This window comes from Besnoitia besnoiti, chromosome III (genome assembly GCF_002563875.1).
Source record: "Besnoitia besnoiti strain Bb-Ger1 chromosome III, whole genome shotgun sequence".
NCBI classification, from domain to species: domain Eukaryota; phylum Apicomplexa; class Conoidasida; order Eucoccidiorida; family Sarcocystidae; genus Besnoitia; species Besnoitia besnoiti.
In genome coordinates, this window is record NC_042358.1 from 991,872 (window position 1) to 1,006,762 (window position 14,891).

The following is a 14,891-nucleotide window of genomic DNA, read 5'->3' on the forward strand; positions in this document are numbered from 1 at the left end:
TCGAACATATTGGACGACATTGAAAAGATACGGTAAAGGGCCGAGGGGAGCGTCAAGAACGTCTGCAGCTTTTCTACGTGCATGCAATTATTTCAGACATTTGTATGAACACTCAGCATCGGATAAATGTCAGGTCTTTCCAGAAGAAATACTCAGAACTTTCCTAGTCCCTGTTGTCTTCAACGTTGATGAAAAACCGTGAATACGTGCTCCCCTATCCGACCAACAAGCACAGGAACCCCGGCTATTGAGCGATTTACTTATCAGCAACGTTCCAGCGAGGCAGGCAGCTCCCTGACCAGCTGCAGCTCGGCCGCACATGACAGGCGATAGACTCGCCCCGCGCCCGCGCCTCTTGAATCTGGGCGGCCGCAAACCGACTCCCGCCTATCTCCCTAGTCCAAGTGAGGTGAAGTGAATGCAAAACCTTCCCCACTCATATCCCCCAAACTACGCGGAGGCCTTGACGGCTGGCCGAGAGCCGAAAATGGCTGTGCCGATGCGCACTTCGGTGCTGCCGTGTCGAATCGCTTCTTCTAGGTCGCCGCTCATGCCCATGCTCAACTCGAAGACGTTGTCTCTGTCCTCATCCTGTTCATTGTCGTCCAGCGCCGAGCCCTGCCCCTCGGCCGGAATCTCCTCCCACCCGCAGCTGCTGTCGTCTCCGGCCCCCGACTGAGCGGCGGCGGAGGCGTGCTTCTCGTCGGCGGCCTGCCTCGCGGACTCGAAGATTTCTCGCACGCGCGGAAGCTGTAGCAGAGCGTCGCGAAGCCGCGCGAGCTGTTCAAAGGAAGCGCCGGTCTTCGCAGGATCGGGGTGTCTGCAAGCGCAAAAAAAATCCGAGCGACACGTAGGCGGGGGGGAGACGGCTTGGCGAGGAAGACAGCGCACGCGATGAAAGAACTTCACTGGCGTGTTTCGCATCCCTGTGCGCTGCCAGTACCGAACGAGGCAGATGTGGAGGAGCTGAGCGACTAGAGGCCGACGTGTTCAGTGAAGGAAAGGAAACTCATAGAGCCTTGAGGCAACGGAAAGACTCATCGTCGTTTTAGAGTGAAAACACACACGAGGGAGAGACAGGGAATGCCCCTCAAGCTTCGCGGGGTGTGCAAGGCGCGACAGACTGCGACTTCACTTGGGATGCGCTGGCGTCTGACTGAGACAAGACTCAGCCTCTCCTGTAAAGGCCGCCTATCAGGCAACCACGACGCAAGGCGGAGGCCGGCGATGGCGCCGTACGTGAGCCCTACCCAACTGTCATGAGACCCGAGAAGCGGAGATTGGGGCATGCGTCGATGATGAATTCGACAAGCTCCCTTACGTCGCTGTTGGCTGCCCCCGAAACGCCATCTGCGTCTGCCACGCACAGACCAAATACGCAGATCCTGATCTCCACCGAATCTATTGTTCTGAGGAACTCGCGCTGAGACAGACAGGTGCCAGGGCATCAGCAAAAAGAATCCGCGCAAGCAACGAAGAAGTTAGAATTTGCGCATGCTGCTGGGAAGTCTCTTCAGAGGCAAGCAAAGCTGTCGTGGTGACAGGTGTGGATCAGCGGCGAACGGCGGCACGACTCACATGCATCGTCTGCGGCGCCCAGCCGCAGGCCGCTCTTGCTATCCTCGTCCGACGTGTTGACCTGCGAGTCGAAGAGAGACATGAAAATGCCGCATGCACGTGTCTTGAAAATCCCAGAAAAAAATGAAAAAACCCTGAACACACAGCGGGCATTTAGAGTAGCAGCAGGTGAAGCCGCATACTGCGCAGGACGCCTGTGCGTCTCGCCTTAGCCAAGAAATTAAAGACAAGGATTTCGCGACACGGGGGTAGAGCTAACGCCAGAATGAACGTAGAACGCAGTCGTCTGGGCTGCACGAAAGGACGTACAGACATGTGCTTATACTGAGTGCGAGTGGCACACAGTTCACCCGATTGACTCAGTTCACCGCATACACACTTTTTTTTTATTTCACCGTTAGCTCATCAGCCTGGGATGCGTCTGCCCAGAGCGACGAGCGCCATCCGCACTCACTTTCCCGTTCAGACTCGCGGCAGATGCATGTGGAGCACAAGCCGCCCTCAGTGGCACACATGTGCGCGTGAGCTTTATACCTTTATACGGGCGTCAAGTGATATGCATGCAGACATGTTTCGGTGCATCCGAAGACACGGATGGTACCTGAAGAAAGACGCGTAGCGGCTTGTTTCCGCGCTGAGAGAGGACGGCGCCGACGGCCTCGTTGAGGACTTTCGCGAGCTTCTTCGAGTCGACCGTCTCGACAGCGTAGAGCGACGGGCACGCTGCGAGAAGCGCCTTCGCCTTGTTCGACTGGAGATGGCCTGAGACGCCGTTTGAAAAAGAGAAGAGAAGAACATGAATGGCGCTCGGTGTGGAAGAAGGGTGAATCTAGGATGTACCCGCGGCCCCTATCAAGCCGCCCGCTAGCTTGGGACGGCGTAAAGAAAAATAAAATGAAGACGACAGTGTAATACGACAGAGTTGCTTCGCGGTCACTCACCGCAGACACGCCGCATGCATACGGCAGAGGACGCGCAGAGTGCGCCTGCTTACTCTGCACGTTGGCCTGAAGCGACCTCACACGCGCTTCCACTTGGAAAATGTGTAAACATGTAAATACATATGCATACATATCTGTATGCATATGTGTGTATATCTGTACGTAGGTCAAGTTGGAGGTCGTGCGTCTGCTTCTCAACACGGACAGCGACCGCGCCTCCGTTTCTCAGCTCGCTGACAATCCATCTTATCTATCTGTTCTATCCATCTACCCTATCCATCAATCGTACCTACCAATCATATCTATCCTGTCTTTTCTATCTATTCTATCCATCCTATCTATATATCCGTATATCTAAATATATATACAAATATACACTTATAGACACATCTAAGCATCACTATATGCATGGCAGATGAAAATGAGTGCTGAGCCCCGCCGCCTGAACTTTGGCGTACCGATCATGTGCCATTTGAGGTTTAAGTGAGAAAGGAGTTTGGCCTTCTCCGCCAGCTCCTGCACGTAGTTCTCGCCGAAGTGTCTCTGCCCGGCGCGCGCCGCGGTCTCCACAGACGCACTTGGATGATACTTGCTCACAGCCAGCAGGCGAACTCCCGCGTGCCTCGTCAGCCACGGGGCAGCCGCAGAAGACGCGCTCGAGGCAGCAGACGATGCCGCCGATGGCAGAGAAGAAACGGCGTCGCCCTCCGCTGCCGATGTCTGCGTAAAAGACGCCGCCGCGACGGCAAAGATATCGCGGCGAACTCGCGCGAGGTTCGTCTGAATCGCTTCCAGAGACGGCGACGCGCCTTCCATCCTGACGGCGGTGCAGCAGCTCGCTCGGCAGTAACCGAAAGAGTGAGGCTGCAGTGACAGAGAAGAAAATAAGGGACTTGGGGAAGCGCCTGCAACGGAGATGTCCGGCTGCCACTCAGCGATGCGCGCGCCGACTCGCCAGCGGTCAGCGGCGCCTGAAGGAAACCAACTGTGATCAACAGGAGACGCGAGACGGGGAGCTCGGAAGATAGAGAGAAGGCGCCAGACCGGAGAGGCGAGCGGAGAGAGAGAACGAAGAGGAGAAATGGTGCAGCGAGATGGATGAAGAAAGCGCGCGAGGCAACGCGCAGCAGGGCCGCGGCAGCGCCCACCTCGAAACATCCGAGAAAAAAAACGCGTTCAGGCGATGCATTCGAAGGGCAGAGCCGCAAAGAGAGAAGCAAGAAGTCAGGCAGAGGAAACCACAGCGACTGCAGTTCAGAAAGCGAGGTCTCTTTAAGGCGACCTGAGAAACGCGTGTCGTTATATGCAGGCGCGCTGAACAAACCACACACGTGCGAAGATCCTAGTGAGCACTCTCTTTGGAAGAAAAGCGTGATATACAGGATTAACGAGGACTGAGGGACGCGTCTTTCTTTCAAAGGGATGCAAAGCGAAGAATGCGTCGTATCAGCAGCGTCGTTTGAGCATGTCGACCGCCAGGCATGCATGCACTCGAGTGCAGGAGGGTATGGCAAGATTTTCTAAAAGAAGAGCCCTTCCTCTGTTTCAGCGAGTGACGAGCTACCCTTATTCCATTCCGTTTTCGGCAAAAATCGAGTTTGTTCCTTCGTCTCTCGCTCACACGAGTCCGACGGTGCGAGCGCACACCTCGGGCAGCTGGGAAAGGAAAAGTCTCTCACGCGTGCCGCCGGAACACGCATGCGGTGAAAGACTTTGTTCTGAAAACAACACGCCAGCCTGCAAAACGCCGTCGACTTGCCCCATTTGGAGACGGCCTCAAAAGCTGCTCATTCTTTATCCCGGCTGCGCAAGAGGCAGGAGGATCCTGACTCTTCGCTTTGTCACTTCTCTCTCCCCCCTTGTTCCGAGCTCTGCTCTCTGCGTTCCTCCTCGACTTCTCTTCTTGTTGACTGCCTGCCAAATTTGTCACTTTCTTTCGCTTTTCTGGCCTCCTGCCTCAGTCTCCACACACGTGCCCCCTCGCCTGTGCTCGCCCTTCCTCGTCCCTCTGCGTTTTGCTTCGCTTCTGTCTCGCCGTGATAGTCCGTTTGCATGCGCCTGCCGTTGCACAGGCTTCCCCTCTGAAGGCCCTCTCTTCTTTCAGCTTTGTCTCTCCATACGTCCCTCCGGTCATTTGGCTTCACTGGAAATCCGCCAGGGTCTCGAACAGGCCAATTCTCCGTGTGTGTTGTGCGCTGAGAGAAAAAGTTTGCGGAACTCCGTGCGAATCGCCCCCTCTCTTCTCGTCGCCGCGCTCGTCGCTCTACGGTCAGCTGCTTCTCGGCAACTCGTCGTTTTGCTGCCAGCAAGGCTGCGACGCGGTCTTTCGCTCGCGTGCTTGAGTCACGCTCTTCGTGAAAACAGGATTTTTGCCTCGATAGGCCGGTTAAGCAAAACAGTCTTCGTCCTCCGCGCAGTCGGCGCCAGGAGTGTCTCTGGGCTCAGCGAGTTTGAGGCGCCCTTCTCGCGCAGCTGCCTCGGCGTTAGTTTCTGTTTCTTCTTCCTCGCGAAAAGATGTCGTCCGACGGCGAGAGAATTGCCGAGGCTCTGCGTCACGTCACGGGCGGAAAAGTCGACGGCGGGACTCTGGAGTACATGACAGGTTGGATTCTCGACGCCTGAAGAGGGGTTCACTTGCGGCGACGCGAGGCGACGAACGCGCGCAGCCTCATTGACACCTCGCTCCAGATCGCCTGTTCATATGGATGTATAATATAAATATATATATATATGGTCACCTACATGTGCAGGCGATATATATATATATGTATATGCATGCATCTACATGTAGGCAGAGTTACCTCTGGCCGCCCTTCGGAAAGAGCCTGCAGGAAGAGCTTGATTGAGTTTGTCACAGTCTCTGGAACATTCCTGCTTCTGGCTGCGTTCTCGAATATAAGCACGCGCTTTTATTTCACTCATCCCCGCAGGACGCGGTTCCGGCGGACGCCAGAGGAGCGCGAAGTGTGCAATCATATCTGTGTATCTGTACATATATGTTGTATATATGAGCATTTATACATATATGTACATATACATGCATATATATATGCGTGCATGTGTACATGTGTTCGTGTGTATGCATCGGAGCGAGAACAGGGAGAGTGTTAGACTTCAGATCCGAGTTTGTTTTTGATTCTTCCCGTACGCGTGTTCTGTGCAGGGATGCTGGAGGAAGAAGGCGTCGCGAGTCTGACGGTGAACTCCGCATTCGACCTCATCGGCGACTTCCTGCAAGATGCCGGCGTCACAAACGGCGAGCACGAGGGCAAGGTGCGCAGACGCCAGGGCAGCTGGCAGACAGAAATGCTGTCGGATAAGCGGAAAGCAGGCTAGCTGCGCGTGCGGCGTACAGAGAAAAAACGGGCGCGCTGCACGCAGGCTTGCATGCGCCGAAAACGTGAACACCGCAGCCCACAGATCCACCTATGTGTGAATATAGCTGCTCTTTACGAGGTAGCGACGCGACGCAGAAAACCGTTAACACCCGTCTCCTTGGATTGTTCGTGCATCCATATCAAAGATCATGAATCGGCGAGTAGCGCTGCGATCGCAGACGCTTTCCCGATTGAGGTTTAGGGTTTCGGGCTCTTTGGCGGCGCAGCGAGCATTGCTGGGTTCGAGTCGTGTTCAGGGTGCGTTTTTAGGCTTTTGAGCGGCGGATACGCGGCTAGAGAACTCCGAATTCTTTTCGTTTGGAGTGGGGCTGTGTGCGTCGTTTGCAGGCGATTTGCGAGAAGCTTCTGGCGCAGTTGAAGCCGCCCGCGAAAGCCACGACGAACGGGAAGAGTGTTGAAAACGCGAAGAGCCTGGACGACGGCGCCGACCTCGACGATGACAAGCGAGCTGATCCGGAGGGTGAGACTGACGACGAGTGATGAAGCACACATTCCTATCCATGTGCATGCGCATGCATGCCAACATCGATTTGTTCATTTGTATCCCCCGGTGGATACGAGAAAAAAAAGGGCTACGTGCAGGGCACGTATCGGCCGCTGCCAGGCTTGTTTTCCCAGGCGAGAGGGGGAGACAGACACTCCGCGGAGCTCCGCTTCGTCTTCTGTCTCTCCGCTGTCTTTCTCGAGTGCCAGACTGCGTCTCGCTTTCGTCTCTTCTCTGCGCCTCGTCTTCATTCCTGCTTTGAGCGAAAGGCGCTTGGGGCGCAGCTTATCCGTCGACGAGGCTGACGGTCTCGCTAAGCGTTTTCGGCGATTTGATTTGTGGGAATCTTCTTGCATCGCCGCCTGCCTTGCATCCTTTTGTGAGCTGGGCTGCTGAGGTCGCTTCGGCGGCGCTTCTTCTCCAGCGCCGTGGTGTCGCTGTTTTTCTCAGTTTTTTGCGATTTTATGCTCTGGAGCTGTGTGTGCAGATTTGACGAAGAAGCCGCGAGACTTTGCGACGCCGATGCGCCTTGGCGACATGGCTGGGCACGCAGGGCGCTCGTTTGACGACCCTTTCCTCGGGCTGCAGCAAAGCACCGCGAAGGTCAACTACAACGCGCCCGTCCTCTACGGAACGGACCCTGAGGGCGCCGGTGCGGCCGCCTCCGCCGCGCAGCAGCAGCAGCGTCTGCAGCAGCAGCGCGAACGCCACCTAAGGCAACTCAAGGAGTGGGAGAAGAACAAGCCTCCCCTCCCGCCCCCCAAGAGGAAGCACGGAGACAAACAACTCAAGAAAATGGGTAGGCCCCTCTCGAAGTGCTTCTGCACATAGGGATAAAGGCGTAGATGCCTAGAGAAAGGCTGGCAGATAGTCGTGGATAGACTGGCGCACATGTAGATGCTTCGGGAGATACAGAGACAGACAGTACATGATAGACAGGTGTGGGCAGAGAGAGAGACAGAGGAGGCACATATATAGATTGATAGAGAGAGATGAACCGAGGTAGACAGGGATGCTGTGTTTCGGTTTGTTGCCCCCGAAACGGAGGAGACGCTTTGAGGCAGCTGAGCTTGCGCGGGTGACGCAGTTCTTGAAGTGAGAGGTTAGGGGGCCGTGTGCGTCTTGAACGCAGGCGAGGGCATTTTGGTGGACAACTTCTCCGTCGCAGTCGCTGGGCGGGAGTTGCTGAAGGACGCGCAGCTGAAGCTCATGAAGGGTCGCCGCTACGGTCTCGTCGGAAGGTGAGAACGGTTTCGCAGCTCCTCGCGGCGTTGCCGCAGCATGCAGAGTAGTGTCCAGTTGGTAGAAAAAACGAGATGCAGAGATAGGTAGATAGATTGATAGAGACAAGGGGGGTGTGTGAACAGCCGCGGATACGGCTTCGGTCGCAGGGCGAGTGCGCGTCTTCCTGTATCGCTTGTGCGTGCGCCTACCCTGAAGCAGACGTATATATATAGACATATTTGTTGTGTCAACTCAAGTGAGTTTGGGGTTAGCTTTTTTAAGCTTCTTGCTGGCGTTGGCGCTGCATGCGCCTTTCACAGAGCACGTCTGCGTCGGCAGATGCTTTCCCATCAGAGTTTTTTTTTTTCGTTTCAGTCGCGTTGACAGATGCTTGCGCGGCGTCTCTGCGCGCCCGATGCGACGTTTGGCGACGGCTGCCGCGGTCGGTTCGTCTGCGTACGCTCTTGATACTTTGTGTGTCGCTGTGAATGCGATGTGCAGAAACGGTATCGGAAAAAGTACTCTGCTGTCGGCGCTCGTTCGTCAAGAAATCCATGGCGTCGATCCGGATATCGCGATCGGCATGGTGGAACAGGGTAAGTCGCTGGAGGCAGAGCTCCGCAATCAGTTCCTCTCTAGTTTTTTCGAAAGGGAAACACTCTCTCTGTCTATGTCTCTTGCTAAGTGTCCTGTACTTGGATGCCTCCTTCCCCTGCACCGTTCCCGTGTTTTCTGAGTGGCGCTTCGGTTCGCGATTCGTGCGCTTCGATTTTGGCCGCCTAGACTTCCATTTTCGATGTTAACGTCTGCATGGCTCACTTGTTCCACAGCTAAAGCTGCCCTTCTCTGCTTCGGCACCGTGTCTGCAATCGCGTCGGTTTTGGTTTCTCCTTCCTTGCCTGCTGGCCTCCCCCCTTTATGCCGCTCTGTTCTGAGCGTTTGATTTCGTTTGCGTCGATTGTTTTTCCGCTCGGAACGCTTTGCTTGCCGTCTTCCGTTGCACTGTGCGTCAATCGTCGTTTTTGTGTGCGCGTCCTTCGTCTTCCTTCTCGTCTCTGTCGCTTTGCTTTGTTGGACGATTGCAGGCTCAGTCTTCGTCGCTCTCGTGTCCTCTGGGAACTTCCCCTGTCTTGTGGTTGCATCTCGCGGCCGCCTTCGTCGCGGCGTCGGACATTTCTGTGTTCAAAAGTGTTTTTAATTTTTTTGGTTTTTTCTCAGAACACCACTGGGGCTCGGAGACTGTGCTGGAATCTGTGCTGGCGGTCGATGAGGATCGCCTCCGCCTCCTCGAGGAGGAGCAAGTGCTGCTCAAGCAAGAAGATCAGGTAAGAAGGTGATCCAACAAGACAAACAAATCCGAAAGCGAGCAAACCCTACTCCCTAAACGTATCAAGTGCAAGAGGAATAAAAATAACTAGCCGACAGAGAGAGGTGGCGAATGAATGGACATACAGCAAAACGCACTGACGTGTTCCCGCCTGTCGCTTTATGCGTTCGCGTGCTGGCTTCGCCGAGGCCGAAGAGCGGAAGGCGAGTAGGAAACTGAAGTCCGCGTGGAGTATCGCTCGAGTGTGTTTTTGTTGCATGCAGTCTGAGAAAGTCGGTCGCCGTCTGGCAGTTATCTACGAGCGGCTGCAAGAGATCGACGCGGCGAACGCAGAGAAGACCGCTGTGACGATTCTTCGCGGTCTCGGGTTCACTGAGGGCATGCAAGTAAGACGCCAACGTAAGGGGCGGCAACATGAGTAAAAACGTGGCTGAGCGCGGGCCTCTTCACGATTGCCGCGTAGCCGTACCTCCATTAGCATTTGCAGTGTGCGCATGGCTCTTAGCCTCGTTTCGCTTATTCGCCAGCGCTTTTTTCTTTCGAATATCGTGTCGCTGGGGGCCCGTGTTTTTTCTTGTGTCTGTGCGGGGTTTTCGACTGTCATGTGTTAAATTACACTCCCGCGTCTGGATTTGTTTTGCCTCCGCCTCCTAGGCCGCTTCGGCCTCTTCCGCCTCTGCGCCAAGTTGTCTCGGAGCTTTTCTTTTCCTCTATCTGCCTGTAGCACGTGAAGGTGACCTCGCTGTCCGGAGGTTGGCGCATGCGCGTGCTGCTTGCGCGCTGCCTGTTCAGCGCCCCCGACGTGCTGCTGCTGGATGAGCCGACGAATCACTTGGACCTCGAAGCCGTCCAGTGGCTCACCAACTACCTTGCCGTCGCCGACGGCCCCTGCGCAGACCAGGTCATGCGCTGCGGAAAAGACAAAATCGTCATAGTCGTCTCACACGCCCGCGAATTCCTCAACGACGTAAGCAAAACACTGAGATTCCGCCACACCCAAGCACCCCCAGGCATGCTGATTTCATACATACATACATGCATACATACATACAAATATATATATATATATATATATATATATATGGTTCTACAGTAGTCTGTACAGAAGATGTATATATATATATATATATGCATAGGAGAGGTGTATGAAGGCCTGCGCACGATTATGAGGTTTGCTGGCGTTTTTGATCAGGTCGGTCGTTATCTTCGGTGGAGTTTCGTCTCTCGGTTGCCTCTCGCAGGTCTGCACAGATATGATTCACTTCACAAACCAGAATTTAACGTACTACAAAGGCGACTTTGACACGTTTGAGTCCGTGCGCGCGGCGCAGCTGCTTCAGCAGCAGCGCCAGGCTGAAGCGCAGCAGGCCAAAATCAAGCACGTTCAGTCGTTCATCGACAAATTCCGATACAATGCCAAGCGGTACGTTCGGCTAGCCGCGAGCTGTGTGCGCATCGTCCGTGCGCGCTGGCCAGCAAACGGTTTCGGCTCGTTTCGCGTAGTCGTCATAAAATTATGTGTCCGCATAGGACTGCCGACTGCGGATCACACTAGTCGCATGCAATGCCTCAAACACTGAATGGCCTCCGATGCATGCAGCTGCGCATGGCTACGCAGCCAGCAAGCCTGCTTCTCGTGTGGAGACGAACCTATATATATACATGTATATATATGTATACTGTATATATATACATGGTATATATGTTCAGGGTTTAGGGTATATACTTGTATACATATATGTATGCATATTTGTGCGGACGTGCGTTGACCTCGTTTCGGCGTGTTCAGACTTGTGCGTGTATCTCTGTTTCGGCGCGGTGTTTTTGCGTTCAGCGCGTCTTTGGTGCAGAGTCGCATCAAGCTGCTGAGCAAGCTGCCGATGCTGGACATGGTCGCGGAAGATCCCTCGCTTCATTTCAACTTCAAGGAGCCTGAGACCTGCGCGCCGCCGCTGCTGCAGGCTGAAGAAGTCTGGTTCAGCTACCCGGCCGCCCAGAAGGAGACGCTTGCGGAGGGTGAAGAGGCCGAGGCGGCGTTGGCGGAGTCCGCCGCCGCGACCGCAGCGCAAGGGAAGCTGATTGTCCGCAACCTCAACCTGAACGTCGACATGGAATCGCGAATCGCGGTACGTCGAGGGAGGCGGTGCTGGCAGTCGAGAGGAGGCGGCGCTGGCGAGCAAGCGCCGGCGCCCACGCGTGAGTAATTCCTGCAGGGGGCACACGGTGAAGGTCGGTTCCGCGCTGCGTGTGCGTGTTGGTGCGCATTTTACGGAGGATGTTGTCGTTTTTTCTGTTCAGCTGTGTGGCGTCAACGGCAGCGGAAAGAGCACCATTTTGAAGCTGCTGGTCGGGAGCGAGCAGCCGACCAAGGGCATGGTGCATCGCAACGGCAAACTCCGCATCGGCTACTTCACCCAGCAGCACGTCGACCAGCTCGACTTGACGCTGAACGCCGTTCAGTCGCTCCAAATTCGGTGCGCGCACCGCCAAACGGAGACCTGGCTGCGCGCGGGACCGTGCGCTCAGTGCCACGCAAGTCTGCTATACCTGTCCATACATATATATAGATATATATATTCAGAGTTTCATTGCAGGGCTCGCGCGAGTCGAAGCAGGTCGGTAGCGTCTTTTGGGCGGGAACGCCTCGAGATTCAGCGGCTGCGCGTGGCAACTGCAGCGCCGCCCGAGAAGCGTGCAGGGCGAGGAGAGGCGCAGCACGACTGGAGGTGTAGGAGGGCTTCTCTTCGGATCTCGAGCACTGCGTGCGTCCAGGTAGATGTGTGTGCCGTGCGAGTCACGTAAACGGTGCGTTTGTGCTGCCTCCGCTCAGACACCCCGAGGCGAATCTGAAGGATGAACAGGCGCGGACGTACCTGGGGCAGTTCGGAATCAGCGGCCTGCTGGCGCTCGAGCCTCTCTACATTCTCTCCGGAGGGCAAAAGAGTCGCGTCGCAATCGCACTCATGGCATTCAACAACCCCCATATTTTGGTGAGCTGAGGCGCAGGCGCGCCGTAGATTCCGGATTTGAGTCATACACATCTGCGGCACTGATCGCCTGCGCGAGAGCGGACCTGTGTCTGAGAGTGCCCCTGTGTCTCAGGTGGCAGTGACCGACGAAACAGGTGTCAATCTATACATTTTTATGTGTGTGTATATCCTCGCGCATGCTCATGTTTGCAAGTCTATTTACCGATGCAACAGTGATCAATACATACATATATGAGTTTATATGTGTACGTGTATATATTCGCGCGCGCTTGTCCGCTATGCATCTCGCCGCTGCCTGCATTTGCGTGGTGCAGATTCTCGATGAGCCGACTAACCATCTTGATCTCGACGCTGTCCAGGTACGGAAACGCATCCGCCAACATGTATGCAGACGCGCTCTCTCAGTCAGTATTCAACGGTGAGATATAGATTTGCATGTACGTATAAATACATATGTGTATATGTATATTATATGGGCACCTTCACCTATCTTTAACCAGCTGCCTCATGGCGTGGTCGAAGCTGATGGCGTGTCGCGCGGCTTCGCAGATCGGTCTTGCGAGCGCGGACTCCTTGCGCAGCGTTTCGTGAATCCTCGTCTGTGCTCGCTGTGGAGCACCTCTTGGCTTTTTGTCCTTTTCGCCTCTTCACCCAAGTCTTTTTTTCGCGTGTAGCGCCTGCATCTTCATTATTCTAAGAACTGCAGTGTCTTTGTTTACTCGATTTGAGCGAATAACGACGCGGTTCGCGAGTGTCTGCCTCCTCCGCAGGCGTTGATTGCGGCGCTGAACAACTTTAAGGGCGGCGTGCTGCTGGTGAGCCACGACAGCCACCTGCTGTCCTGCGTAGTCGAGGAGATTTTCTACATGGACGAGCAAGCGCATAAGCTGCAGAAGTTCCACGGTGACTTCTTGAAGTACCGCAAGGATCTCCTGAAGCGCGCGAAGGCCGCGGCCGCTGCGCAGGCGAACAGCCACAACTAGTTTCTAGATATGACACCATAGGCGCATTTGCTTCAGCTCGACGAATGCTCCTACGGAAGAGACATATTTGCATACAACTATACCCTCGAATATTCATATTTCTATACATATATATATATATATATATATATATATTTATACAGTGGAAATGTGTAAAGGACTCGCGAGGAGCTACACAGAAACGAGAGGCTCTGTCGCCGTCGCCACCGGGTGCAGTGAGCGACGATTGAGTCGTCCGTACTGCGGCAGCAGCGGGCGTACTACAGTCCGCATATATTCGTGTGTAGAGAGCTATTTATATGGGAATCCTTGCACGAAGAAAAGGGGCAGAAGTCGGTATACGTAGGACCGGGTGCACGCGCGTGAGGCGGCAGAAATGAGCTGGGCGGCGGCGTTTCTGTTTTCCTGTGTTCGCCGCTACGGTGAGGCTTCTCTTGAGTAACTCAGCACGCGGGCAGCGCTTAGGGGTCGTTTCGAGACGGTGGGCATGTGCGTGTGTATCGATGCTTGGCGATTTTCCTCCAAATCGACGAACCGCGAAGGAGAAGGCAGCTCTCTCGTTTAGGTCAGGGCGAGGTTGTCTGTTACCCATGTGTCCGTCTGTCGAGAAAAAGACTGAATCTGCTCTTTGCGTACAAAGTGAAAAGCTGTGTTCCTTGTCTGAATCATGCGTATGTATGTTTCATGTATCTGAGAGAAGCACCAATGCATGTTTAGTCGTAGGTGTGGTCACATCGGCGTTTTTGTTTCGTATGTCGTTCGCATTCATTGTTGGCGAAGCACTTTTTTCCGTTGTGTACCGTAGTTGAGTTGCTCCGTCCTGTGCCTGTTTTGTTTAAACTTCGCCGTGGAATGCCGTTTCTCAAAACGCAGCATTCACATAGATAGAAGCTCCGCCTCTCGCCAGCCCATGATACGCCCGCCAGTCGCCTTGATAAACCCTGTGCAGTTTATAAGCAAACTGGGCAGAGGCGACTAGCATCCGGGAAGGTCACCTCAGCATTCAGCGTCGTTTGCCGACTGTGTTGGATGACTCGGCGCTTAACCGCGTCTCTCTCGGTGCGCTTTGCAAGAAGAGCGTCTGGGCTGCCTCTGCAGGAGCCAGTTGATAGAAAGAGACGTTTGCAACAGAACTGCTGACTGGCCTGTTTCAGGCGGAGAGCGAACGAATGGCTGTTCACTGCCAACCTCTATTTGTGCCGCAAGGGCTCTCACATACAGGGAGAACGGCCGATGCCACCAGCGTAAGGGATGTCTCGGCCGTTCGCTGCCCATGTGGCTTCTTGATTGCTGTTTCCGCCCAACTGGAGATGCCCACGCGCATCTGAGTTCACACACAGCCCTCCTGGATCATACTCTTGCAAAATTTTCGTCACGCTGCACGCACAAGCGCCGTGATACTCGCCTACTCGAGGACGAAAGCTGAATAATAGCCAGGTGTCGTGCAGCTATCCCTCTTATGGAGACCCCGTACGATCTTCATTCGTCCAAGGAAACGAAAGAGAGGAATTCCTCGAGATGCTCTTGGTAGAGGGTTTTGACATTTCGGGGACACCTTCAATTTCAGAATGAGCATTGCGCCCTAAATATGCTGATTTTCTTGCACCTTTCAAGGCTTTTTTCGCTGGACGAGGTTGAAACCATCCACATGGCTTTTTAACACACAACTTCAAGTCGAGTATACTTTTGTGTCTGAAAGAAGAAGGCGAGCGTCAGAGGACTCGAGTCGCCCGTCAACGCGACCCTGTCTCCCGGAGCGAGGCGGGAGCATGCACGGTCGCGGTGGCAGTTTCGATGACTCCGCTCGTCTACCTTACGGAAACATGCTTGGCAGTTTCCTCGGCTTCATCCCGTTTTTCTCCCTGTGACAGTCCTTCCTGTTCTACGTCTGCAGGGTGTTTTACGCCTTCACCTATTTATTTTTGTATTCCCAGTTTCTGCTCGCGGTTTTCTCTCCTGTGTGGTT

At 54.6% G+C, this 14,891-nt stretch overlaps 2 protein-coding genes across 2 annotated transcripts; one reads left to right on the forward strand and one right to left on the reverse strand.

Annotated features, from left to right (window-relative positions):
- Positions 1 to 450: 450 nt before the first annotated feature.
- Positions 451 to 3,335, reverse strand: BESB_044590 (pyridoxal phosphate enzyme, YggS family protein; the record flags this gene model as incomplete). The annotated part of the gene is made up of 5 exons (XM_029362910.1): positions 451 to 820; positions 1,251 to 1,356; positions 1,579 to 1,639; positions 2,180 to 2,340; positions 2,978 to 3,335. 5 exons carry the CDS (start codon positions 3,333 to 3,335, stop codon positions 451 to 453), a joined length of 1,056 nt encoding a protein of 351 aa, XP_029220276.1.
- A 1,698-nt stretch (positions 3,336 to 5,033) lies between these two features.
- Positions 5,034 to 12,925, forward strand: BESB_044600 (ATP-binding cassette sub-family F member 1; the record flags this gene model as incomplete). Its single annotated transcript, XM_029362911.1, has 15 exons — positions 5,034 to 5,121; positions 5,683 to 5,792; positions 6,245 to 6,377; positions 6,889 to 7,200; positions 7,534 to 7,642; positions 8,127 to 8,221; positions 8,844 to 8,950; positions 9,216 to 9,338; positions 9,677 to 9,919; positions 10,194 to 10,375; positions 10,787 to 11,078; positions 11,251 to 11,426; positions 11,783 to 11,942; positions 12,257 to 12,301; positions 12,713 to 12,925. The coding sequence occupies 15 exons, from the start codon at positions 5,034 to 5,036 to the stop codon at positions 12,923 to 12,925; spliced, it is 2,388 nt and encodes a 795-aa protein (XP_029220277.1).
- Between the last annotated feature and the right edge of the window lie 1,966 nt (positions 12,926 to 14,891).